At 46.3% G+C, this 27,075-nt stretch overlaps 1 protein-coding gene across 8 annotated transcripts; it reads left to right on the top strand.

Annotated features, from left to right (window-relative positions):
• EXOC7 (exocyst complex component 7) lies at positions 1 to 26,698 on the top strand. 8 transcript variants are annotated; one of them, XM_069953971.1, is made up of 21 exons: positions 1 to 191; positions 1,408 to 1,473; positions 2,329 to 2,513; positions 2,849 to 2,954; positions 3,772 to 3,994; positions 4,400 to 4,567; positions 6,972 to 6,983; positions 8,758 to 8,850; positions 10,902 to 10,970; positions 12,656 to 12,801; positions 12,902 to 13,054; positions 14,636 to 14,734; positions 15,239 to 15,301; positions 16,675 to 16,741; positions 20,392 to 20,457; positions 23,100 to 23,220; positions 23,971 to 24,066; positions 25,863 to 25,923; positions 26,008 to 26,049; positions 26,139 to 26,272; positions 26,537 to 26,698. In XM_069953971.1, the coding sequence occupies exons 1-21, from the start codon at positions 132 to 134 to the stop codon at positions 26,640 to 26,642; spliced, it is 2,136 nt and encodes a 711-aa protein (XP_069810072.1). In that variant the 5' UTR covers positions 1 to 131; the 3' UTR covers positions 26,643 to 26,698. The 8 variants fall into 8 exon arrangements, with proteins under 8 accessions (XP_069810072.1, XP_069810069.1, XP_069810066.1 ...); XM_069953968.1 differs by lacking the exon at positions 8,758 to 8,850; XM_069953965.1 differs by lacking the exon at positions 10,902 to 10,970.
• The last annotated feature ends 377 nt before the right edge of the window (positions 26,699 to 27,075 follow it).

The following is a 27,075-nucleotide window of genomic DNA, read 5'->3' as shown; positions in this document are numbered from 1 at the left end:
ACGCGCGGCCGTCAGGGCCACGTGACGGTGACGTCACCAGGCTCCTGTGTGTGGTTCCTGTGGGTCAGGAAGGGTGGAGGATGCTGCACGGATCGGATCGGTTCCGCCGCTTCGGACATTAATCTGACAGGATGATTTCTTACGAGGATGCGTCCTCCAGGAAGCGGGACATAGAGGAGAAGCTGAAGCAGGTGATGCGGAGTATACCGCTGTGTGTGATCAGTGCTGTATACACTGCTGCCTCCATACACAGCCATGGGAGGGAGCAGCCATCCTGCAGCTCTGACCAATCACAGGGCATTCATCATTCATCGACCCCCAGTGATCAGTACAGGTCTATCCTCTGTAACCCCCCCAGTGATCAGCTGATCAGTACAGGTCTATCCTCTGTAACCCCCAGTGATCAGCTGATCAGTACAGGTCTATCCTCTGTAACCCCCAGTGATCAGCTGATCAGTACAGGTCCATCCTCTGTAACCCCAGTGATCAGCTGATCAGTACAGGTCTATCCTCTGTAACCCCCCCAGTGATCAGCTGATCAGTACAGGTCTATCCTCTGTAACCCCCCCAGTGATCAGCTGATCAGTACAGGTCTATCCTCTGTAACCCCCCCAGTGATCAGCTGATCAGTACAGGTCTATCCTCTGTAACCCCCCCAGTGATCAGCTGATCAGTACAGGTCTATCCTCTGTAACCCCCCCAGTGATTAGCTGATCAGTACAGGTCTATCCTCTGTAACCCCCCCCCCCCCCAGTGATCAGCTGATCAGTACAGGTCTATCTTCTGTAACCCCCAGTGATCAGCTGATCAGTACAGGTCTATCTTCTGTAACCCCCCCCCCCCCCCCCCCCCCGTGATCAGCTGATCAGTACAGGTCTATTCTCTGTAACCCCAGCGATCAGCTGATCAGTACAGGGCTATCTCCTATAACCCCAGCGATCAGCTGATCAGTACAGGTCTATCCTCTGTAACCCCCCCAGTGATCAGCTGATCAGTACAGGTCTATCCTCTGTAACCCCCCCCCCCCCCCAGTGATCAGCTGATCAGTACAGGTCTATCTTCTGTAACCCCCCCCCCCCCCCCAGTGATCAGCTGATCAGTACAGGTCTATCTTCTGTAACCCCCCCCCCCCCAGTGATCAGCTGATCAGTACAGGTCTATTCTCTGTAACCCCAGCGATCAGCTGATCAGTATAGGTCTTCCTTTGGTAACCCCTGATTAGTACAGGTCTAACACAGGTGACTGCAGCCTAATAGAGTGTCACTCCCCCATATGAAATACTGTGGCAGATGTTTGTCATGAAGTAATTGGACTGCAGCAAATACATAAAGCCTAATAGAAATGATGAGAGAAAACTCAGGATCAGCGTATATGGCTACACCTGTGCACTAACCTTCATCTCTGCAGGAAGAGGAGATGCTGACCTTCATCAAAGAGAGTCTGGATAAGAGCGATCAGCTGACCAACAACATGGTGAGTGTGTGTGATGGTCCCATCCCAGAAGCCCCCACCCTGTATCACTGGTGTATGTGCCCGGAGATGTCTGTGCAGTGACATCCCTCCGCCCTGTATCACTGGTGTATGTGCCCGGAGATGTCTGTGCAGTGACATCCCTCCGCCCTGTATCACTGGTGTATGTGCCCGGAGATGTCTGTGCAGTGACATCCCTCCGCCCTGTATCACTGGTGTATGTGCCCGGAGATGTCTGTGCAGTGACATCCCTCCGCCCTGTATCACTGGTGTATGTGCCCGGAGATGTCTGTGCAGTGACATCCCTCCGCCCTGTATCACTGGTGTATGTGCCCGGAGATGTCTGTGCAGTGACATCCCTCCGCCCTGTATCACTGGTGTATGTGCCTGGAGATGTCTGTGCAGTGACATCCCTCCGCCCTGTATCACTGGTGTATGTGCCCGGAGATGTCTGTGCAGTGACATCCCTCCGCCCTGTATCACTGGTGTATGTGCCTGGAGATGTCTGGGCAGTGACATCCCTCCGCCCTGTATCACTGGTGTATGTGCCCGGAGATGTCTGTGCAGTGACATCCCTCCGCCCTGTATCACTGGTGTATGTGCCCGGAGATGTCTGTGCAGTGACATCCCTCCGCCCTGTATCACTGGTGTATGTGCCCGGAGATGTCTGTGCAGTGACATCCCTCCGCCCTGTATCACTGGTGTATGTGCCTGGAGATGTCTGTGCAGTGACATCCCTCCGCCCTGTATCACTGGTGTATGTGCCCGGAGATGTCTGTACAGTCTGTACAGTGACATATATTCTGTGAGGGTCCTCAGTTTTTGCTATCACAGCAGCTTCCTCTTCTCCCCGTGCAGGTGTCCATTCTATCTTCCTTTGAGAGTCGACTGATGAAACTGGAAAATTCCATCATCCCCGTCTACAAGCAAACGGAAACACTCCAGCGGCTGCAGGAAAACGTGGACCGTACCCTGTCCTGCCTGGACCACGTCATCAGTTATTACCATGTGGCCACAGAGACCGAGAAGGTCATCAAGGATGGGTAAGAGATGGATCGGGGTCCGCTGGTACCATCTTACTGGCTGCAGGAAACCAGTAGCGGCCCAGTTACATCCCCCACAGGGGTGGTCACCAGAGATCTGATGGTGAATGTGTCCTCGCTCCCATACTCTGCCTGTCTAGGTAGATCTGCTGTCTGTTAGGAACAGTCCCCCTGGAAGCCATAGATTACACCGTCCTGTATAGTGACGCACAATGACCATGAGAAGGCAGGGGATCTATCTGTGTGAGGGGATGGAGCACAGTGAGCATGTGCAGACAGCGCTCCATTCACTCTCTATACTGTATATAGTATCACCTCCATTACTTTTTTTCTAGGCCGTCAGGACGATTGGAGGAATACCTAAGCTGTATTGCCAAGATCCAGAAGGCAGTAGAATATTTTCAAGACAACAATCCAGACAGCCCTGAGCTGAACAGAGTGGTATGTTACCAGCATAGGCCTGTGGTTGTAGATTATGTACCTGTGGACATATTGTGCCCTTAAAGGGAATATTAGTCAGAAAATGATCGCTTAAAGGGGTAGTTCAGCAAAAAAAAAAAATTTCAGAAAATGCCAGAGATGTGTAATTCACTTCTATTAAAAACAAATATCAAGTCTTCCAGCACTTATCAGCTGCTGCATGTCCTACAGGAAGTGGTGTATTCTTTCCAGTCTGGAAAGGAGGAGAGGTTTTCTATGGGGATTTACTACTGCTCTGGACAGTTCCTGTCACGCACAGAGATGGCAGCAGAGAGCACTTGGTCACTTGAATCAAGCTGTCAGATTGGTTTTGGATTAGATGTTGATTCAGATTCAGCTCTACGCTCCCTGGGCCAGGTGCAGAACGTCTAACCCATGGAGTGTATGTAGATATGGAGCAATGCCTAGCAGCAGAACTTACCTCCATGAGCCATATAGTAAGCGGTGATGATTGCATAGCGCATTGCTGTTTCCTCTATAGAACTAGGGACTCCTGTCAAAATGACTGGTGTCCCTGCTCCTCTGTTGATGTTGTAAAAATACTAACTGCTCCGCATTCCTGTCTGAAAAACCTTGCAGCAGTTTTCCATATACTTTACTACTAGACATCATAAGGGGAATCCTGACCATATTAAAGGGGTTTTATGAGATTGGGGGGGGGGAGCTAGACAGAAGTTTACACACACACAGAGCTCCTAACTCTTCCCGCTGTTGTAGTGATGCTATTACAGTCTGACTACTGCACAGGGTGACTTAAGTCATTGGCTTCCCTTTGCAGAAATCGCTATTTGAAAGAGGTAAAGAGTCTCTGGACGCCGAGTTCCGCAACCTCCTGCAGCGGCACAGTAAGCCCGTTCCTCCGATTCTCATCTTGGACTTGATTGGCACAGATGAAGAGATAGAGGGACAGGAGGAAGGGGTGCTGGAGCACCTCCCGGAAGGTATCCTGCAGGACATCATACGCATCTCACAGTGGCTGGTGGAATATGGGAGGAACCAAGGTGAGAAGATTCTTATGAGAAGCTCTGACAGGATATATGTGTATTTGGAATCCTCCTTTTTGTCCAATACATATACACTTATAACAGTGCTGTCACTTTTGACTAGTCAGGGTCTGAGTGCTGAGACCCCCAATGATCTCTTACCTGGAGAAGGGCAAACCTGTGCGCCTTACTCACCGCTCAATCTAAGAGTAGGATCGAGTGGGGAGTGAAGTGCACAGCCATGCTCTTCTCCTGGCCATAGTGGATATCCTCGCTATATGTACTCTGTACATGGACTCGACATAGGATCTCACTGGCTGTAACTCTGATGCATCGGTCCTTTTGGGCAGTAACCATAGTCTTGTTGTCTGGACTTTATTCATTGTGGACTTTTATTTCTTACCAGCTTTATTCTTCTTGTAGACTTCATGAATGTATATTGCCAGATCCGCTCCAGCCAACTGGACCGCTCTATTAAAGGTCTCAAAGAACATTTCCGAAAGAACAGCTCCTCCTCAGGAGTCCCGTATTCTCCTGCTGTGCAGAACAAGAGGAAAGATACTCCGACCAAGAAGCCGGCCAAGAGACCAGGTCAGACCACAACTACAGGGTGCTGGCTGCTCTTTGGCTAAATGTTTCTAGTGAAGGGCGACTTAACTACAGGTTTCTATCCAAGACTTCAGAAGGGACCTATGGTTACCAGATCCTGGAGACTGGTCCTTGATCCAGGGATTTATCCTAATGGTTGGCTTTGGGGTCAGAAAGGGCTGAACTGAATGGTTTACAACCATGTAGCTATACACTATATAACAAAGTATTGGGCTCCACCAAGTTTTGATTGGTCGGGGTCTCAAATGCTGAAACCCCTCAGTGATCTCTCCATAAATCCTGGAGAAACATGCGGCTGTGCCGATCACTTGTCATTTAACCCCGGTTATTGCAGGAGGTGGGCTCCATTATAAGGTTTATAATGGGGACTTCTCCTCCAGGCCATATCTAGGGATTGGCGAGGGTCTCAGAACTGGGACCCCAACCCACCAAAATCATGTCTGTGCAATATATTAAATTTTTTTTTTTTTTTTTTTTTTTAAGTCTACCTGTCATTATAAGAAACGTTTTGACTAGGGATGGTCCGAACCTGGTTTAGGTCGGGTTCGTACAAACCCTCGGAAATGATTCCCGCTGTCTGCCTTCTCCGTGCAGCGGGTGGATACAGCGGGAGGACCGCCTGGAAAACTGGGATACAGCCTTAACCATAGGCTGTATCCCAGTTTTCCAGGCGGTCCTCCCTCTGTATCCACCCGCTGCACGGAATCTGAAGCCGAGCGTTCGGCAGGTTCGGACCATCCCTAGTTTTGACATGTCATAGAGACGTATCAAAGTTTTGATCGGTCCTGGTCTGAGTGTTCACACCCGTACCGATCATGAGAACAAGCAGGGAGAAGGGCACACTAGTTGCATTCCTCTCTTAGCTCAGTGTCACATGATAAGTCTGGCTCCTAATAGAAGTCTATGGCGCATGACCCTTTTTTTTCTGTCTGATTGGGGAGCGGACTGCACTGCAGCGCGGCCTACACCTGGCTCGTTTTCACGATCTGTATGGGTATGCACACTGAGACCTGGACCGATCAAAACTTTTGGCATGTCAAAGATTTTTGTTGGAGAGCGGAGATCCATGGTGTGTAGGTGTACTGCTTTAGCTTCAAATCTGTTGTGTTCATTCACGCTAGGTTTCAAGCGACTCTGTACCGGCTCCTTGCCGCCCTGAATGGTCAGCACCATGTTGTAGAGCTCCTCACGCCATGCCCGGTTCGGGGGTTGGCCTGTCTCCTGGTGCCGTAACTAGGATTCACGGGGCCTCATAGCAAAAATTTTAAGGGGCCCCCCTCCCCTGTGCACAACACAAAGCACTGCGTGTATGTGTGTGTGTATGAGACTGAAACGTTGCACTTGCTTTTTGATGTACCAATAAATACCACAACTTTTTTTCACCATACGGATGTGCCGCAAAATTCTTGGATTTATTTAGTGGAGATTTTTATCCAATCTCCGTTGCTTGGCACTCCAGCACTGGAACTGGGAGTGCGCTCTATTGTGGACATTATATATATATATATATATATATATATATATATATATATATATATATATATATATATATATATATATATATATATATATATATATATACACACACACACTTTATTGCTGGCGCACTGATAACCTCTGACCTCTGCTTGATTGCGCAGCTGGAGAACAGAGGTCGAGGGTTATCAGAGCAGTTAAGCAGAGATCTCTGTCTTCTGCTTGTTAACCCTTTTTTGCGTTGCAGCATGTAAGTAAACACTGGGTCACTTACACACTGCAGTACATAAGGGGTTAAACAGAAGAACACACGCTCTTACCTTCTCCCCCAGGGCCCCCCTCCTGCACGGGCCCTATAGCAAATGCCTACCTTGCTTCTATGGTAGCTACGCCACTGACAGACATCGGGAGACAGGCTGACCCCCGAACCGAGCACGGCGTGAGGAGCTCTACAATGCGGTGTTGGTGGTTTGGGGGCAGCAAGGTGCCGGTACAGAGCTGCTTTAAAACGTACCTGTCACTATAAAAAACATTTCACATATCAAAAGTTGTGATCAGTCGGGGTCAGACCGTGACTGATCAGGAGAATGAGCTGGGAGAAGTCTGTGGACCGTGCTTCCCCCCCCATCCCCCCCAGCTCTGTGTCATGTGACCTGGACGGCTACATAATGTAAGTCTATGGAGTCATCCAGCGGACACATCGCAGGAGCCCGCTGGTTCTCCTGATCAGTTGCGCTCTCAATGCTCAGACCCTGATCTATCAAAACTATTGACATGTCTCTGTGTCTTTGTCAAAAGTTTTTTTTAATGACAGATATGCTTTAAGACGGGCAAGGTATCACGGGCATGGTATCTCTTGGGGTGTAATGACTCGGTTATTTCCTCTCTTGTATGTCCCGATGACAAGCAGTCTTCATACCAGGTAAAAAACAAGCAGTTCTCTGCAGCGTGCCACGCCAACATTAACAATACACATGCATCACACATGCGTGGAAGTGTCCGCAGTCTCTTAACACGCTGGAGATGTATAACTCTGCTTCCAGCCAGCTTCCCTGTCTGAATAATCCAAGCAGTGCTGTGGCATATCTGTTGGTGGTCAGCCAGGGGGGGGGGGGGGCAAAGCTTATGGATGGTATACAGCTTAGGCTGGGTAGAGTATGCGCACTGCCTATTGTATGCTGATGTATAACAGCATTCTGTTGTTGCATTGTGTCCGTCATTTTGTATTATTGTTATTAACGTTACGTTTTGTTTTGTCAGCCTGCAGCCTGCCCAGAGTAAAGGCCACTCCGTGTGTCCGAGGGTAGTGGGTGGGAGACATGCTTTTGTATCTTCCTATCTTCTTTCCACCATTTATGATGATTGGTGCAAATCTAATAAACTCTGGGTGTATTCTCTGCAAGGCATGCTGTGAATCTGCCGTAAAGCGCCAGTAAATTTCGACGGTGGCAAATGGTAAATTCAATCTAATAAAATGACTGCATTGATCCTGAGGTCATCAAGCTAAAATATTGGAATACAATACTGAGCATGTGTCTAATTCTGGCTTCTTCATACATCCCGATGCATTATAGAAGCTTAGCCAAACTCTTTTGCAGATGAAGAGCTGGCAATCTGTTAACTGCCAAGGTTACTGCTTCAGAAATACTGCTGGCATTGGTGAAAGATTCTGCGGACAGCCATGAAATGTAAGATCGCTTGGTAGGGCTGCGTCTGCCAGAAGTTAGCATTTATCTGCTCTGGTGCATTAAGCGCAGCCATATGCCATTAATAGGGCCAAAACGCTTGTTCAGATGACAGCTGTTCCTCCTCATACCCTGGTGCACATTCTTAGCATTTGTTTTTAAAGGTATTAGGGAGCAGGATGAGGAGGAAGAGGTTAGAAGTAGCCGGTATTCTCTCCTTAGTGTGCTGTGCCTGCTGCAGAGAGACTCAGGGTAACATCTTACAGGCAGCTGTGTTCTCCACTTGCAGTTTAACCTATTACAAGCAGTTATATCCTAATCAGATGAATCCATTATACGATCACCTCTAGAATACGTACCTCCCAAAGAAGAAGAGAATCGCATTTCTTTCTGCCAAATTGAGAGGAAAGCCTGTTATCTGTAATACTCAGGGAAATCATCAGATTGCATAATTTTTCTCAAAAGCCATAGGTCCTCTTTAAGTAATGCGGCTGGCTTTTCTCTTTTGTGTATGGAGGCCTTAAAGTGTACCAGCAGGTCTAAGATTTTAACATCAATAGACTGGCACAACATGAGGATGCCTGTGCTGTGGTCCTTTTTTTGAACCGCGCCCTGGTTCCCGTGCACGGCGCTGGTCTATTACCGGGCATTGGCTGGGGCTGAAGCACTGGAGGCGGTCCGCCCTGCCCCCAGAGGGAGGAAACCCCCTCCCGCCTGTGACGTGGCTCCATTAATTGTAATCTGATATATTGACTTGAAGGCACACTCTTTACAATCCATTGGCTCAGTGTTGGCAGATTTACCAGCATGCATTGGGGTTTGGTGGTTGTGACATGTTCCCCTAACACCATTGTACAATAATCTTTAGTCACCTGGTAAACGTCCCTCTCTAATCCCCCCTGGTGCTTTTTCATCTGTATTTTGGTGTTTGGATATCTTCCTGCTCATTCTCCAAGATTTTTTCCCTCCCCTGTTGCTCTTCTCTCCCTCTCGCTTTCCTCTTGGTGACAGGCACTATCCGAAAGGCTCAGAATCTTCTCAAACAGTACTCTCAGCACGGGCATGATGGGAAAAAGGGAGGGTCCAGCCTCGGCGTCCTGGAAGGTAAATGCACATATCATGGAGATGGTTGTACTTTTCTTGGTCTGAATCTGGTATAACTTGGTGGGTGCTAATAACGGGAGCCAGGAATGCTCCTGTCCACACAGTTATGGAGACTTTTATAGAGGGTCTATCACTCCCCCTGCCCTGTTTTAGTACATACTTGCATCTTCTCTTAGAACACTGTGTTGTGCTGCTCCTCTTTTATTCAAGCTGGAAATGTTTGAGTAAATTCACAAATGGGCGTTACCATTTTGTCAATAAGACATGGTCATCAGCGATTGGACAGTGCCAGAAGGGGGTGTGGCCTGCAGGAGACTGAACGGATGCATGGCATGAGCTCCTGCCTCCTGCTCCTCCTCCTGTTATCCTTGTATGTACTGCTGTTATTTGGAACTACTCTTCCCCCATTTTGGTTGTCACTCTTTGTTGGCTTTTTGTATGGCAGGGTACCACTACCAATTCTATGATCAAAACCCACTAGGATATGTTAGTCAGATACTAAAAATTGGGACATGCTTTACAGCAAGACTCATAGACATAGATGACAATAGACAGACTCTGTCCCCTTGAGATGAATGTGAAACATTACTGAGTGGACATGTAATGCAGCCTTAAAGGGAATGTGTCACCTACATTTTCTTTAACTGATTAGTGTCAGATCCTAAAAAATATTCTCTTATTCCAATCTGTTTCTATTTTCTGACAGTATTTTTTACTATTTGTACATTGTTATGGGGGGGGCTGCCATATTGCCTGGGCTGTTCTAAACAGCATTTAGTGCTATGCCTTACAACATGCTTAATGGGCATAGACAATAGACAGAGTCTGCGAGATAAATGTGAAACATTACTGAGCACGCTCTGTGACCTTTGAAGAGGTCATTCCACAGGGAGCTGCTATTGTCTCCTCTCTGGTGTCACCTGATGCTGCAATGCTGTACAGATCACTTTACAGCAGCCTCCTCTTAACACTACAGACACAACAGGATGGCTCAGCTAAGTTTTAGCCCCAGTGGTGAGAATGAAAACTTCAAGATCTCAGGATTATTTTATAATATGGATAGAAAAATGGAAAATTAGAAAAAATGTCACCAAAAAGTCTTAAGATGTTTAAAGAGTACCTGTCACCCCCCCCCCCCCAGACCTCCTCCCAACCCCCCCCCCCCCCCCCCCACACCCCCGTGTCAGGGTGACAGGCTCCCGACCCCCTGTTAAATCCCCCTATACATACCTCATTGCGCCAGTTCCCGCTTCCTGAGCCGGTCGGGTGACTTAGAATTCAGCGCCCGAAGCCCGGCGCGCGCGCTCACAGGAGAGTCCGATGCACATAGAGAATGAATGGGGAGTCCGATGCTCCATCATTCTCTATGTGCATCGGACTCTCCTGTGAGCGCGCGCGCCGGGCTTCGGACGCTGAAATCTCAGTCACCCGACCGGCTCAGGAAGCGGTACCCGGCGTGATGAGGTAAGTATAGGGGGATCTAACAGGGGGTCGGGAGCCTGTCACCCCGGCACGGGGGGGGGGGGTTGGTGACAGGTTTCCTTTAACATAAAGCATTTTTTAAACAATAAGATTTTCAGATGACACATTCCCTTTAGGAGGGTTATTGATGAAAGGTTGAATGCCAGGGGATATAGGGAGACACCCTGTTGGTAACGCCCATTTGTACATTTATTCATACCTTTTCACGGGACATAACAGAGGAGCAGCACAAGGCATAGTGTTAAAGGAATACAAGTGTTTACTAAAGGACATGGGAGGGGTAACAGGTCCACTTCTAAATCCCCCTATAGCCTATATACTACTGCAGTGTTACATGTACCCATCTAATGAAGGGTCAGATGACTTCATGGGTCATGTCATTGGAATAGAATACTGTAGCCTGCATGTCTTTGAGTTGCCCTTGGTTTGTACAAGGAGCGTCTCCAGATCATTCCCCATGCTGGACCCTTTCCCAGTTCGGACACCGGACGCCCCCTCTGTATGGCACAGGCTTCAGTGTGAAGTGTTGGATAACACTCTCCCCCTGCCTCCCCCTAACCACCGATTAGGTCTTGAGCAAGATTCTCGCGGCAGATACCACGGAGATGCCGTGGGGGACAAACACAGTGCGGCCCTAGGTGAGTGCATGTTCCCTTGGTGATGGGTATTGCTTTAAAGCGACTCTGTACCCACAATCTGACCCCCCCCCCAAACCACTTGTACCTTCAGATAGCTGCTTTTAATCCAACATCTGTCCTGGGGTCCATTTGGCAGGTGATGCAGTTATTGTCCTAAAAAACAACTTTTAAACGTGCAGCCCCGTGCCCAACGGGCGTGGCCTGGATTGTGTATGCATTAGGCTGGCACAACCTCTTTGTTCCTCCTCCCCGCCCTCCTCATCATTAGGAATGCTCCAGGCAGATTGTCTCCTATTCATCAGCTGTGTCAGCACAGCACATGGGCTGGATTGTTAAGGCACCTGTGCAATGTTCAGACAGGAGAAAATGTTCCAGTGGCATTCCTAATGATGAAGAGGGTGGGGAGGAGGGACGGAGGGGTGGTGCAAAGTTAGGGCACAGATATTCTAAGCCATGCCCATTGGGCACGGGGCTGCAAGTTTAAAAGTTGTTTTTTAGGACAATAACTGCATCACCTGCCGAACAGAACCCAGGACAGATCTTGGATTAAAAGCAGCTATCTGAAGGTACAAGTGGTTTGTGGGGGTCAGATTGTGGGTACAGAGTCGCTTTAATAAAGACCTGTAACCATCCCTGAAAAAAGTTGTTACTATCATGAGATAGTTTAGGGTGTCCTGAGATTCTAGATATGCCCTCCTGTCCTTGAGATAGTTGGGTGTATAGTTTGTCTGGGGAGTGGAGCACACTGCCCCCATCCTGTATCTCAGGATCGCAGCAGGTTTTAGCAGTAAGACCCACTGCGATCAGTAACTTGTGCCATGTCTGATGGCCTGTGAAAAGTTACCACATGATAGTAGTAGTAGTTAGTAAGTACCATGATAGTAACACTTTAAGCTATGTTAAGGGGCACTCGGGGTGTGAAGGCTTTTTCCGCTATGGCCGAGGAGGGGGTGGATGAAGGCAATGATGTCTATTTACCTCCCTGATTCCAGCACCGGTTCCCACATCATCCATTCAGCGGCAAAGGCTGGATCCCGCTACGGCTAAGCGGGCTGGAAACCTCAAGTCTCAAGCTGCGTCCACCCCCTCCGCGGCCATAGCAAAAAAAGCCCTCCTGCCCTGAGTACCCCTTTAATTGTTTGTAAAATCTCATTTTTTGGATTGGCTACTGGTCATCTTCAAAGAGGTACTTCGGCAAAAATATTTTTCTTTCACATCAACTGGTTTCAGAAAGTTTTATAGATTTAAAAATTTCAAGTTTTTTCCATACTTATCAGCTGCTGTATGTCCTGCAGGAAGTGGTGTATTCTTTCCAGTCTGACACAGTGCTCTCTGCTGACACCTCTGTCTGTGACAGGAACTGTCCAAAGCAGGAGAGGTTTTCTATGGGGATTTGCTGCTGCTGCTGCTGCTGCTCTGGACAGTTCCTGACACAGACAGAGGTGGCAGCAGAGAGAGCACTGTGTCAGATTCGAAAGAATTCACCACTTCCTGTAGGACATACAGCAGCTGATATGTACTGGAAGACTGGAAATTTTTAAATATAAGTAATTTACAAATCAACATAACTTTCTGAAACCAGTTGATTTGAAATAATTTTTTTTGGATAACCCCTTTAATGCTGCACAGCAGATCCGATGCCTTTTCTAGCATTATATGTGACATCACTTTGTCTTCCGTCCCAGGGAAGGAGGATGTGCTGGATCTGGAGACGGACACTTACATATACTGTATCAGTGCCTTTGTGCGGCTGGCACAGAGCGAGTACCAGCTTCTGTTAGACATCATTCCGGAGCACCACCAGAAGAAAACCTTTGACTCTCTCATTCAGGTCAGCCATTCTTACTTTGATGAGCTCGGAACAGTTGTGGACCTCTTCCCCCTTTACTTACACCTCTTCCCCCTTTACTTACACATCTCCCCTTTTTTAGGAGACACTGGATAATCTCATTCTTGAAGGGGAAAATATTGTGTTCGCTGCCAAGAAAGCCAATTCCAGGCACGATTTCACCTCTGTTTTGAGCATCTTCCCCATATTACGGCATCTCAAACTTACCAAACCTGAGTTCGACAAAGTCCTTCAGGTGAGTGGTAGCAGAGGTGAGCCATTCTTCCATTGCTTCATGTTATTTACATTTTTTGCAAAAATCTATACTTATAACAAACTTAGTAATAGGTTTTATTAAAGAGGATGTACCACCAGGTACATCCTCTTTAATATGAACCCACGGATCGAACGGCGCCGTCACGGGGAAGCCGGTGCCGCGGTCCGTTTTCTGTGCCCAGACAGTCTCCAAACTGCACTAGCTGTTTCTCTTCTCTTCCTGCTGACTCATCCCCCTCGACCCCTCCCCCCTCTATAGGTTATAATGGGACTCGACAAACCCATCTTCACTTTGCTTCTCTGTAATGGAGACTGCTTTGCCTGATAATGCACAAATAAGAAGTAAAGGGGGGGGGGCTGAAAAACATCTTTTTGAGTACAGAAAGAGGCTTTTTTGGCCTAATAAAATCAATTACAGCATTTCTTAAAGGGAACCTGTCACCCCCTGTGCCGTGGGCGAAGGCTGCCCGACCCCCGCTAGAGCCCCGGATACTTACCCCATCTCGCCAAGTCCCGTTCCTGGAGCCGGTCTCGAGACAGAGGTATCCCTGTCTGAAGCCCGTTGCGCCTGCTGCTGAGATGAGTCCGACGCCCATAGAGAATTAATGGAGCTATCATTCTCTATGGGCGTCGGACTCATCTCAGCAGCGTGTGCCCCGGGCTTCAGACAGGGATACCTCCGTCCCAGGACTTGGCGAGATGGGGTAAGTATCCGGGGCTCTAGCGGGAAGGGGGGGATGTCGGGCGGCCTTCACCCCGGCACGGGGGGTGACAGGTTCCCTTTAAAATCATTCGTACTGTTTGATTTTTGCATAAAAAATATTAAATGACAGTTACACTTCCAAGGACATAATGTGGCATTTTTGTAACATTGTTGAAATGTTCACTATTATTTCATACACTTTCCCTTCAAATGATTTCTAACATGTTTATAAATCACATCAACAAAAATGTTTCCTCACACCTTTAAAAAGGAGCCAAAGTTATGGTCACTAGGTGTATCATTAACTTGAAAACTGCTGTCCACTGCCTGTTAGGGGAATTCTGTCTCCAGCAGCAGAGAGACCAAGACAGAACACAGAAAGGGCATCAGGGCTTAGATAGTGTTAAGCACAAGAGAGAGCCTGCACAGTGCATGTATGCTGAACCTGCCTGCCGCCTCAAGGGGGTCAAAGGCGAGTCTGAAAGATAAATCAAGGCTTCCTTCTGATCTCTTGTATAGTTCTGGGCAGCACAATACTTGTGTTCTTTTATGTTATGTAAACAGTTAATATGATCAGTTAACTGCTTAGACCATGGCTGCTTTTGTGCTTTAGCCACGTCTATGCCATGATCCTACTGATGTTCGTTTGCTTTCTGCTTTTGCCATGGCATGGCCTGGTCCCACCCCCTGAAATGAAGAGAACGAGGAGAGCACTAAAATCTCCTTGTGGCCATTCTGAAGGGTTATTCTAACCAATCCATTTTTTTTTTATTTATATATATATATATATATATATATATATATATATATATATATATACAGGTATGCTTTAATCATTTCTTTATGTTCCGTCTGTAGGGTACTGCAGCCAGCACCAAGAACAAACTACCTAACCTTATAACTTCTATAGAGACGACTGGAGCCAAAGCACTTGAGGATTTTGCAGACAGTATTAAGGTAATTTTGATTTACTCTTTAGGACATAGATTGAAATTAGTCATGGCGGACATACTTGTCTGATAAAAGGTGGCAGGAGAGGTTTTCTATGGCGATTTGCTACCTGGACAGTTCCTGACATGGACAGAGGTGGCACCAGAGACTTTCAACTGGTGCCAGAGACTTGTAATTTACTTATTTTATCAGCTGCTGTATGTCCGGCAGGATGTGGTGTATTCTTTCCAGTCTGGAGAAGGTTTTCTATAGGGACAGATGGCAGCAGAGAGCACTGTGTCAGAATGGAAAGAATACACCACTTCCTGCAGGACATACAGCAGCTGATAAGTACTGGAAGACTTGACATTTTTAAATAGAAGTAAATTACAAATCTCTGGCACTTTCTGACATCAGTTAATTTGAAATATTTTTGTGCATGAGAACCCCTTTAATTTGTTAAGCATGTGTTTGTCTTCAGAAAGAAACACTACTAAATTCAGTTGCTATGTGTGTTCTTATAATTTGTAGAGTGATCCTGATAAGGAGAACAGCATGTCTAAAGATGGCACCGTGCATGAACTTACCAGCAATGTGAGTATAGAGTGCTGTCTGGGTGAGTGAGCTGATGCTTATGTAATAGGCTAGGGCTACTCTATGATTCCCGGTGACACGACAATGAGTCCTGTGTCACACTGCTTGTGGTACGACTTCATCTCTCAAGTGAATGGGGTTACCTTACGACTCCACAGTCTCAAAAAAGCCATCTTGCATTGCTTTATTGCAACTCCGGGGTCACAGTCACCGCTACTTTTGGGTTGCCTACATATTCATTTGTATAATTCTAATATAAGAGTTCCATAACAAACCAGCAGAATTGTGAATGCAGCTCTGGGTTATAACACAGGGCAATGCAGGATACAGAATGTAGTGTGTAATAATTTTTACAGGATAGAAGTAGAATGCAAGCTGAACGGTGGTGGTGGGGGGACTAGTTTTGCAGAGGAAGACTGCGTGTAGTTGAAGAGGAATTCTTAAAGGACAACTCCAGCCAAAAGTATTTTTTAATCTGCTATTACTTATGGAAGGTTAGACAAATTTATAATGTACATTAATTATGGGAAATGCACAAATACTGCTATTTCCCTTAATTTAGTGGCTCATAGAGACTTCAAATTCTCTCAAATACTGTGACGTCACGAATCAGGTGTAATTCCAATGGAGTGTCCAGCAGGGGGCGCACTATATATAGAATTCAATGAGTACCATTGACTTCTATATATAGTGCGCCCCTGCTGGACCCTCTATTGAATCAATGGCTGTCTATGTAACACGTCTGTATGCACACATATACACTGTACTACTCATAATCATCTGCTCATAGTATGAGCAGATGATGGGGAAGTAGTACCAGGGCTATCCCCATCACCGCCACCACTGATGCCACCCCTGCTGTCACTCGTACACTGCATACGTCCGTTGGCCACAGCTTTGGCATGCTGGGTGGGTCCGCTGCTGTAATTGAGGCCCCGGTCTCAGGGAGGAAGTAGGCCCTGGTCTCAGAATTACAGAAGCGGACCCACCCGGCACACCGGAACTGCGGCCAGAGGATGTATGCAGCATTAAAATTACACCTGATTCGTGACGTCACGTTATTTGAGAGAATTTGAAGTCTCCATGATCTACTATATTAAGGGAAATAGCCCTATATGTGCATTTCCCATAATTAATGTACATTAGGAATTTGTCTAACTTTCCATAAGTAATAACATATTAAAAAATACTTTTGGACGGACTTCTCCTTTAAGAAGATACTTTACATGTGACCTGGCATCGGAGGATTGTGTGACCCGTAGGAGGGGTGTTTGTTCAGAAGTTGGGGAGGGTCCTCCTATTGGTTACTCCTGTGTAAACACTTCAGGTTTTGACAAGTGGTCGAGCTCCTGAGCGTTGTGTTTTCTATGCAGGCCATCCTTTTCCTACAACAGCTGCTGGAGTTCCAGGAGACAGCAGGGGCCATGCTGGCATCACAAGGTGAGAGGGTTCAGTGTCTGGGGGCCACAACAATGAACTTCCACTTGTATCGGGTGACCCACAATGACCCCATTTTACTACTTGTTTTCCCTATTCCTGTATATTTCTTTGTCAGCAGCGCGCACAATACCTCATGGCTCAGACATTTAGGGTCCTATTACACAGGCTGATCTGCTAGATCAGTGCTTGTTTACTGGGCCCATTACACATCCCGATAATCGTTTAGTAAGGGCTGCACCGATGTCCGTGCAGCCCTTGCCCAAACGGTTAATACTTCACCTGTCCACGCTCTCTGTTTACTCCTGTGCTCTGTATGAGTCCCGGCACCGCGCGGTGTAGCTTCAGAGCGCCTGTCTGAGCTGACAGGTCGTTCAGCCGATCACTGGCACAGGAAAAGACCGAGAGCTTTTTTTGGACGGACGCAAAAACGTAGCTGTCACTACTTTTGTGTCCGTTAAAAAAAACGGATCTGTTTTGATCCGTTTTTTTTTTACAATGGAAGTCAATGGAAAAACGGATCAAAACGGATGCACACTAATGCATCCTTTTTTTCCATCCGTTTTTCATCCGTTTTTTTGCAAAAAACGGATGAAAAAAACGGATTGCAATAACGCAGTGTGAACCCAGCCTAATAGGGCCCTTAGTGTTCTGAGCATGACTACTTACACTGTGTGCGGGTGACTGTATATTTTACCTCTGCCAGGATCAATGCCTGCTTCTCCGTCACGGTTTCTGTGTCCTCCTTTGTTCAATTTCACTTCACTTTACACAAGTTGCAGGAATTGTTATAAAATAAAGCATCAAATTTTACATAATAAATCCTCCGCTGCTCCAGTACTGATCCTCTGGTGGTCCCTGCCATTCTTTTTTTTTTTTTTTTTTTTCCATCCTGCTTAAAGGAGTAGTTAAAAAAAAAACAACTTTCTTTCAAATCAACTGGTGCCAGAAAGTGCTAGAGATTTGTAATTTACTCGTATTAAATAATCTCAAGTCTTCCAGTACATATCAGCTGCTGTATGTCCTGCAGGAAGTGGTGTATTATCTCCAGTCTGAAACAGTGTTCTCTGCTGACACCTCTGGCCGTGTCAGGAATTGTCCACAGCAGGATATGTTTTCTATGAGGATTTGCTGCTGCACTGGACAGAGGTGGCAGCAGAGAGCACATACAGAAGCTGGTAAGTACTGGAAGACTGGAGATTTTTTAATAGAAGTAAATTACACATCTCTGGCACCAGTTCATTTGAAAAAAAAATTTTTTTGGTGAACAACCCCTTTAAGGCCAATGCTTGGTTGTAGTGGTCTTGTGGATGTACGGCACGTCATTGCTCCAGAATAATAGAAGAGACAGGCATAGGCGATCAGATGAACATTGATGGAGTGGTAGAAGATTTATCATTGAGTAATGTTTGGTTTTTCATTTTTTTTTTTTTTACTTAACATTCTAATGTTAAAGGGGTATTCCATAGATTTTCTATTGGTGCTCAGTGTGCAGTTAAATAGAAAAAAATCCTTTAATTTACCTTCCTGGCCCCCCATAGCCTCCCTGGTGACAGACGCTGGTCCCACTATGAAGCATTTCCTTGTGTCGGAGGTGGTACACCACTGAGGTCCTTGTGTCATTGACCATGACTATGGCGACGAGGGAGCAAGGATAGGAAGAATAGGATGATTTTTTTTTTCTATTTAACTGTGCACTAAACATAGATAGAAAAGAAAATCTCCAGAGTACCCCTGTAAGGTCCCAGAGAACCCCTTTAATTCATTGTAATTTATTTGTAATGTGATTTATATCCTGTAATTTACCCTCTAAGGTTTCCTCCATCTTGGCCTCTCACATGATCCTTTCCACGTTATTTTGACTCCACTTGTATAAGACCTTCTTTCTCTCCGTTTTCTCTGATTTTGTAAGCTCCACATTCAGCCACATCTGTCATTTTTTACTTAGTGATTTAATCTTCTCCTTTTAGTGCACTAAACTGATCTTCTGTTCCCTCCTGTTCTTCGGCCCCTCTCTCTCCTTCTTCTTGCTTCTTTTTTCTCCTCTTCCTCCCCTCCCTTACCAATAGTTCTTGGGGACACTTACAATATTCCTATCGATCCTAGAGGTAAGCAGTGCAAGACTTCTAGGGGTTCCCCCGCTCATACCTATCTATGCCCATACGTGTAACTTCTCGCTGCATGACCTCACCAGATTCCATTCCAACCACAGTTCTGGAGAAATCTGTTCACGTTAACGTTTCCGTGTTAGGGTCATATGTCCTTGTCTGTTAATGTTAATGGCATTTGGGTACGCACTGTCCAGCATTTCATTAGGATTAAGCCATCTTGCCTGAGCATTGACGCATTGTGGGAGAGTCTGGTCAGGTTGACTAGTATGCTTTTGCACTTGGCTGTCAATTAAGTAGAAATAAGCCTGTACCCATGATGCTGTTCTCTTATACAACTTATTGAGGCTGGAAAGGGGGCAGCATAAAACAAGATGCCACGTCTTCCAATACTTGAAAGAAGTGATGTAATACTAGAAACAGAATATTCCCCCCCATCAGCCTGGGGAAACAGATGCAACTAGGTAGCCACAGACTGAGAACTGCATTGTAAAATTGCTGTATTCGTGCCATCCACCTATTCTACATTAAATTTAATAGATACATACGTATTAGCCTGGGTTGGTTCAAGCTATGTTTTTTTTATCCATTTTTTGCAAAAACGAAAAAAAAAAACCAGATCAAAAAGCACCTGTTTTTTTTTTATTAACGTACGCAAAAACATGGTTGGCGCAATTTTTTGTCTATGTTAAAAAAACAGATGCGTTTTGATCCCTTTTTTTATGATGGAAGTCAGTGGAAAAACGGATGCACACAAATGCATCCGTTTTTCCATCCGTTTTTTGTAAAAACGGATGAAAAAAAAACGTAGTGTGAACCCAGCTTTCAGCCTATTTATCTCTGCTCGGTTTTATTTCCGTACATTGCGCAGGACTTCTTTATATAGCCTTTCTATTTGTAGAGCGTTTATCTGGGTCAGCCAGGAATCCATATCTTGACTGTATTCGAAATTGCCATATTTCCTAAAGGGTTTTGCTGTTGGAAGCCGTCCGTATGTACGCAAATCCACCCAGGATCGGGCTCATCCAGCCCTTCTTAAGATAGGCCAGACTGGTTGTCATGGAAACACCATTAAAGAATATAGGTCAGGAACTAGGGAGGTGTCTTAGGACCGTGATGGCTGTCCTATTAATCAAGTGACCCGCAGCTGTCCTATCAATCATGTGACCTGCAGCTGCCCTATCAATCATGTGACCCGCCTGGAGATCACTATAGATATACAGTACAGGACGTGGGGGGCTGGATATTGTAGAAAATGTATGTGGTGTGTATGAGCGGCTGGATGTCATCTCATCTATAACATCAGACGGGTTACAGTGGTAATCCACATTGTTCCCATACCCGGTGCTGATATAGTAGTATCCTCCATAATGCCATCAGTAATATGGTCAGGTAATGCACTCCCTCACTAGTCATGTAGCTGTGGAACCTCCATGATATCTTTAGTTTCACCAGTCCTCCATCTTTATACTGTATTTCATAGTCTTCTGGGTCTGATTGGTATGATATAATGATGTGCTATTCTCTGCCTTCAATGTGTTGTAGAGACCAGCTCCGCCGCCAGTAACTACAGCTCCGAATTCAGCCGACGTCTTCTCAGTACATATATCTGTGAGTACAGGACCTCGCTGGGTATATGATTGGGTTGGATTAAAGGGAAACTGAGGAATCTCACCTGCCGATATGTCCCTATAGGACACAGGACGCTGATAAGTTTCTTACCTTTATCATTGGCGCTGTTCTTGTGAGATTAGCGGTTTGGTTTATTCTCTATGTGAATGGGACGTTTTGGTGCACTGGACACCCTCAGTACACTGATCCCCCCCCCCCCCCTGCAGATTCCTTCAAAAAGCACAATTAATCGCAGTGCTGGGCCGCCCAAACAATTGTGGTATTGTTTGTGCAGCCATTTAAATATATTGCTGTTGGCTGCACGCCCCCCTGTTAACACAGAGAGGTGTGCCGCTGATAGAGATCTATTTTAGCGTGTCACAAAAGAAGTAAAAAGCCGAGGATCGGGCGTTTTCCCATTTTTTTCGACTGATCACTGACACTTTTACACAGGCCAATTATGAGCAGTTTCTAGCAACGCTCCTTGCCGATAATCGGCCCACGTAGACGGGCCTTTACAAATCATTCTTATTGACAGAAAGATGCTACCTAGCTTCCCTAGGATGATGGGACCATACAGTATGTGTTGGGCGGGATTGGGGAGAGATGACTATTAAAAATCTGTCCCATAGTCTCATATAGTAGTCAGCCCTCCTCCATACTCTATTATATAGTAGTCAGCCCTCCTCCATACTCTATTATATAGTAGTCAGCCCTCCTCCATACTCTATTATATAGTAGTCAGCCCTCCTTCATAGTCTCTTATATAGTAGCCAGCCCTCCCCAATAGTCTCTTTTATAGTAGTCAGCCCTCCCCAATAGTCTCTTTTATAGTAGCCAGCCATTCCCCATAGTCTCTTATTTATTAGCCAGCCCTCCCCCATAGTCTCTTATATAGTAGCCAGCCCTCCCCCATAGTCTCTTATTTATTAGCCAGCCCTCCGAATAGTCTCTTATATAGTTCCGGCCCTCCCCATTAGTCTCATACAGTAGCCAGCCCTCCTTCATAGCCTCTTATATAGTAGCCAGCCCTCCCCCATAGTCTCTTATATAGTAGCCAGCCCTCCCCCATAGTCTCTTATTTATTAGCCAGCCCTCCGAATAGTCTCTTATATAGTAGCCAGCCCTCCCCATTAGTCTCATACAGTAGCCAACCCTCCCCCATAGCCTCTTATATAGTAGCCAGCCCTCCCCCATAGCCTCTTATATAGTAGCCAGCCATCCCCAATAGTCTCATATAGTAGGCAGCCCTCCCCAGTAGTCTCATATAGTAGCCAGCCCTCCCCCATAGCCTCTTATATAGTAGCCAGCCCTCCCCAGTAGTCTCATATAGTAGGCAGCCCTCCCCCATAGTCTCATATAGTAGCCAGCCCTCCCCCATAGTCTCCTATATAGTAGCCAGCCCTCCCCCATAGTCTCTTATTTATTAGCCAGCCCTCCAAATAGTCTCTTATATAGTAGCCGGCCCTCCCCATTAGTCTCATACAGTAGCCAACCCTCCCCCATAGCCTCTTATATAGTAGCCAGCCCTCCCCCATAGCCTCTTATATAGTAGCCAGCCATACCCAGTAGTCTCATATAGTAGCCAACCCTCCCCCATAGCCTCTTATATAGTAGCCAGCCCTCCCCAGTAGTCTCATATAGTAGGCAGCCCTCCCCCATAGTCTCATATAGTAGCCAGCCCTCCCCCATAGTCTCATATAGTAGCCAGCCCTCCCCCATAGCCTCTTATATAGTAGCCAGCCATACCCAGTAGTCTCATATAGTAGCCAGCCCTCCCCCATAGCCTCTTATATAGTAGCCAGCCCTCCCCAGTAGTCTCATATAGTAGGCAGCCCTCCCCCATAGTCTCATATAGTAGCCAGCCCTCCCCCATAGTCTCATATAGTAGCCAGCCCTCCCCCATAGTCTCTTATATAGTAGCCAGCCCTCCCCCATAGTCTCTTATATAGTAGCCAGCCCTCCCCAATAGTCTCATATAGTAGCCAGCCCTCCCCCATAGTCTCTTATATGGTAGCCATGGTGGGCCAGATGTAATTCAAACTATGAATTGCTTGGCGGGTCAAAAATAATGGCTCCACGGGCCAGAGTTACACATGACTGATCTAGGGCAAAGCGCACCCTGCCTAAACCCCCCAAAAAACTACGGGGAACGATATATCCGATGCAGTAAATATAACTACCATAGACTGTGTTGTTCCGCAAATGAGAGTTAGGGTGTCATCTCTATTATATCCCTCCCCAAGGAGTAATACCAAGTTAAAGATGTACTCAGGGCGAGAGGGCTTTTTTCACAATGGCCGGGGAGGGGGTGGATCAAAGCAACAACGTCCTATTTGGGTCCTGCATCGTGTTACTCCAGTCTCTGGCCGCTTCCAGGTCTATGACACGGCTTGAGACATGACCTTTCAAACCCACTTTGCCATTCAGCGGCAGAGGTGGGACCCCTTCTCAAGCTTTGTCATAGACCAGGAAGCGACCAGAGACCGCAGCAGCGTGATTCTGGAACTGGGTAGGTAAGTGCACGTCATTGCTTTCATCCACCCTCTCATAGTGAGTCATAGTCATAGTGAGAAAAGCCTTCCTGCCCAAAGTACTCCTTTAATTTCAGATGCATTATACCTCACTTTCCTCTCTCCCAGGTAAAGTCCTTGGAAACTTGCATCTAAAGCTTCTGTCTAAATCAAAGATGTACGAAGACCTGGCTCTGGGGGCCATATTTCTGCACAACAATTATAACTACATCCTCAAGTCGCTGGAAAAGTAAGGAGGAAACATCCTATAGAAGCTTTATGGGGAGCAGGTATTCCATAGCTGGTTTCTGAGCACAGAATCCACCACAGTAGTGGCAGTGTGGATAGGACTTTAAAGGAGAACTCCTGTGAAAATGAAAAATCCGGTGTGGGAATAAATAATCTATACTTAATAAAGAATCTATACTTACCCATCCAGGTGCCCCTGCAGCGCTGCCTTACCAATTCACAATGCGGCAGGAAGTGCCTAATGGGCTCCTGAGCTGGGTCGTTTATGAGCGGTGATGTAGCGCTGCAGGAGTATGGATATGGGTAAGTATAACTTCTTTATTATATAGTTACATAGTTAATAAAATGTCCATTATGTTCCCACACATCCCTGCCCGCACTGGATTTTTTGTTTTCGCTGGTCTTCTCCTTTAATAAATCTCATCCCAGTGCTGCAGTAAAATTGTGCATGGAATCTGCATGGAAATTGTCCCTCGCTGTAATTTTGACATCCGCAACAAGTCAGTTTTTGTTGTGGGTTGCTTACTGTTATTATTATGGAAGCAAAGGAGAGAAGTTCTCAGACATATACTTCTGGTTATATAGAGATCGTCAGGTTCCGAGCACCAAAAATCTGCAGTAAAATATACAGTACTGGGGAGGTGGTGGGGGGTTATTCTCCAGGGAAAATATATCCTTTGGCCCTTTGTTGACTTTATATTGATGTTAGTCTGTTTCTTTTTTATTAATTTTTTTTTGTATGTTTCTACAGGTCGGAGCTTATGCAGTTGGTGTCTGTGACCCAAAAGGACCCTGACACTCTGTATCGTGATCACATAGAACAGCAGATCCAGAGCTACCAAAGAAGGTTTCTGTCATCTTCTGTTTTTTTTTATTCTTTATTTTGGCACCAAATTAGACAACACACAGTGAATACTACAAGCCTATGATGGATGCTGGGGGTAGTAGTTATGCACTATTTCCGCTGTTGGGGGCAGTAGGTATGCACTGTTTCGGCTACGAGGGATGCCGGGGTAGTAGTTATGCACTGTTTCAGCTGTTGGGGTATGCTGGGGGTAGTAGTTATGCACTGTTTTAGCTGTTGGGGTATGCTGGGGGTAGTAGTTATGCACTGTTTTAGCTGTTGGGGTATGTTGGGGTAGTAGTTATGCACTGTTTCAGCTATGAGGGATGCTGGGGGTAGTAGTTATGCACTGTTGCAGCTGTTTGGGTATACTAAGGGTAGTAGTTATGCACTGTTTCAGCTGTTGGGGTATGCTGGGCGTAGTAGTTATGCACTGTTTTAGCTGTTGGGGTATGTTGGGGGTAGTAGTTATGCACTGTTTCAGCTATGAGGGATGCTGGGGGTAGTAGTTATGCACTGTTGCAGCTGTTTGGGTATACTAAGGGTAGTAGTTATGCACTGTTTCAGCTGTTGGGGTATGCTTGGGCAGTAGTCATGCACTGTTTCAGTATGAGGGATGCTGGGGGTAGTAGTTATGCACTGTTTCAGCTGTTGGGGTATGCTGAGGGCAGTAGTTATGCACTGTTTCAGCTATGAGGGATGCTGGGGGAGGTAGTTATGCATTGTTTCAGCTGTTTGGGTATGCTGGGGCAGTAGATAGGAGATAGATAGATAGATAGATAGATAGATAGGAGGGAGGATAAAGAGCTAGAGAGAGGAGAGAGAAGAATCTTCAGGCTTACAGCAGGGGAAGAGGATCCTGGGTGCTGCACGAATTGCTAAGGAGGAGGGAGGACGCACACCGGCCAGGCAGAGGTCACAGATCACCGCACTGCCCGGGAAGCATGGCCTGTGCTACAGAGAACAGCTGCCACACACAGCCGACTGATTTCTGTCCTGATCACCTGTCCGGCACACAGTTTAGCAGGCTGCATTGTCGGGCGGCTGCAGCATTCCCCTCACACCCTGCTCCCCTGTCAGTGTGGTGACATGTGATTCCCACCCCACTATCGCACATGTCTGCACCAGCAGGGTCCTGACAGTCCCGCCTGCCTCCCCCATTTCACAGCCGCGCTGGATCCTCACAGGTGTAGTGGCGGCATCTCCTCCCCCGCTCTCTGCACGTCCATCCTTCTCCTGCGATCTCCTCTCCCAGCCACACCGCTCTCGCTCCTATCTCTCCATGTTCTCTGCAGTATACTCTATGTTAAGCTGCACAAAAGCACGGCTTAACATAAAGTATCGACTACCAGGGAATCCTGGTATTGAACCGATTTTTCGGGGCATCGTGCAACCCTACTTCCAATGCATTGGTACAGAAAATAAAAATTAACATAGATTGAATGACTATCCATGGCGAGAGCCATCATGGGTGGTCCCACCAGATCCCATTATTTTCAAGATATTATAAGGACAGGAAATCATAGGCAACATTACCTATAAATACAACAAAGAGGAAGAAGAAAGGCCCAGTTCCTGTGCAGTTAGTCGTTAAATCCATGGCCCGGAGCACCATTAGGAGCATTGCTCCTAGTGGTGCTCCTGGCCATAGATTTAACTACTAAGGGCATGGGAATGGTGCCGAGGAGGAAGGTTTGAGACATACCTTCCTCCTCTATACCCCATCCACATTAGGGGGCTATCAGCAGTCGTCTAACCTGCTGCTAGTTCCCCTTTAACACTACCTGTTTCTCTTCCAGCTGGCTCAAGGTGATTGACTATGTCAACGACAAGAACATGCCGCCACTCCAGGGAGCGAAGGCGAGTTACTGTAAGACACAGAGATTCTCCGATCTTCCCCAGAGTGGGAATTTACTAACCTTTTTATACTTTTATTTGTCACAGTTGAAAGACAAAGAGAGACAGATGATAAAGGAACGATTTAAGGTGAGACTGATGGATCATGGGTATGTATGGTGACATTGTAAGTAATATAACCCCAAACCCCATGTCTAATCTCTGCTTTTTATTGTTAGGGCTTTAATGAAGGACTGGAGGAGATCTGCAAAATCCAGAAGTCATGGGCTATTCCAGACAAAAAACAGCGGGAGCGGATCCGTCAGTCACAGAAGAAAATAGTGCAGGAAGCCTATGGAGCCTTCTTGCACAAGTAAGCTGTGATCTTGGATTGTCTACCTAAGGGGTAAGGAACCTTGGCTCTTCAGCTGTTGCAAAACTACAACTCCCATCATGCCTGGACAGCCAAAGCTTTAGCTTTGGCTGCCCAGGCATGATGGGAGTTGTAGTTTTGCAAAAGCTGAAGAGCCAAGGTTCCCTACACCTGCTCTATCTCCATGTTTACTAATATATCATTCCTGGCATTGTCACCCACACGCTTTCCTTGAGTCCTCTAATACCCCGTTTTCTTTTCTAGGTACGGCACAGGGGTGAATTTCACTAAAAACCCAGATAAATACATCAAATACTCAGTGGAACACGTTGGAGAAATGATTGAGAGACTCTTTGATACATCAGCATGATGAACGCCACTGCCTTTGTTTTGTTATAAAGTTCTGAAATAAACTCCTAAACTCTGGTGGCTGAAGATGGATTGAAAATTACCTTCAAAGCACAATAGAGATATATTATGAAATTAACCCTTTAAGGATTGCCTTAAAGGGCTAGTTCAGCAAAAAAAGAGAAAAAATTAAATCTGGTGCCAGAGATTTATAATTTACCTTTATTAAAAAAATCTCCAGTTTTCCTGTACTTATCAGCTGTTGTATGTCCTGTAGGGAGTGGTGTATTCTTTCCAGTATGACTCAGTGCTCTCTGCTGCCACCTCTGTCTGTGTCAGAAACTGTACAGAGCAGGAGCAAATCCCCATAAAAACCTCTCCTGCTCTCCAGACTGAAAATACCACTTCCTGCAGGACATACAGCAGCTGATAAGTACTGGAAGAATTGAGATTTA

This window comes from Dendropsophus ebraccatus, chromosome 14, assembly GCF_027789765.1.
Source record: "Dendropsophus ebraccatus isolate aDenEbr1 chromosome 14, aDenEbr1.pat, whole genome shotgun sequence".
In the NCBI taxonomy this organism is placed as follows: domain Eukaryota; kingdom Metazoa; phylum Chordata; class Amphibia; order Anura; family Hylidae; genus Dendropsophus; species Dendropsophus ebraccatus.
This window is presented reverse-complemented; position numbering and strand designations above follow the sequence as displayed.

Bases quoted from the DNA above. Each gene is read 5' to 3' on its own strand.
- EXOC7 (XM_069953971.1), top strand. From the start codon at position 132: ATGATTTCTTACGAGGATGCGTCCTCCAGGAAGCGGGACATAGAGGAG. The intron at 3,995-4,399 runs GTGAGAAGATTC...TTCTTCTTGTAG, and splicing joins GGAATATGGGAGGAACCAAG to ACTTCATGAATGTATATTGC. The intron at 26,273-26,536 runs GTAAGCTGTGAT...TTTCTTTTCTAG, and splicing joins TATGGAGCCTTCTTGCACAA to GTACGGCACAGGGGTGAATT.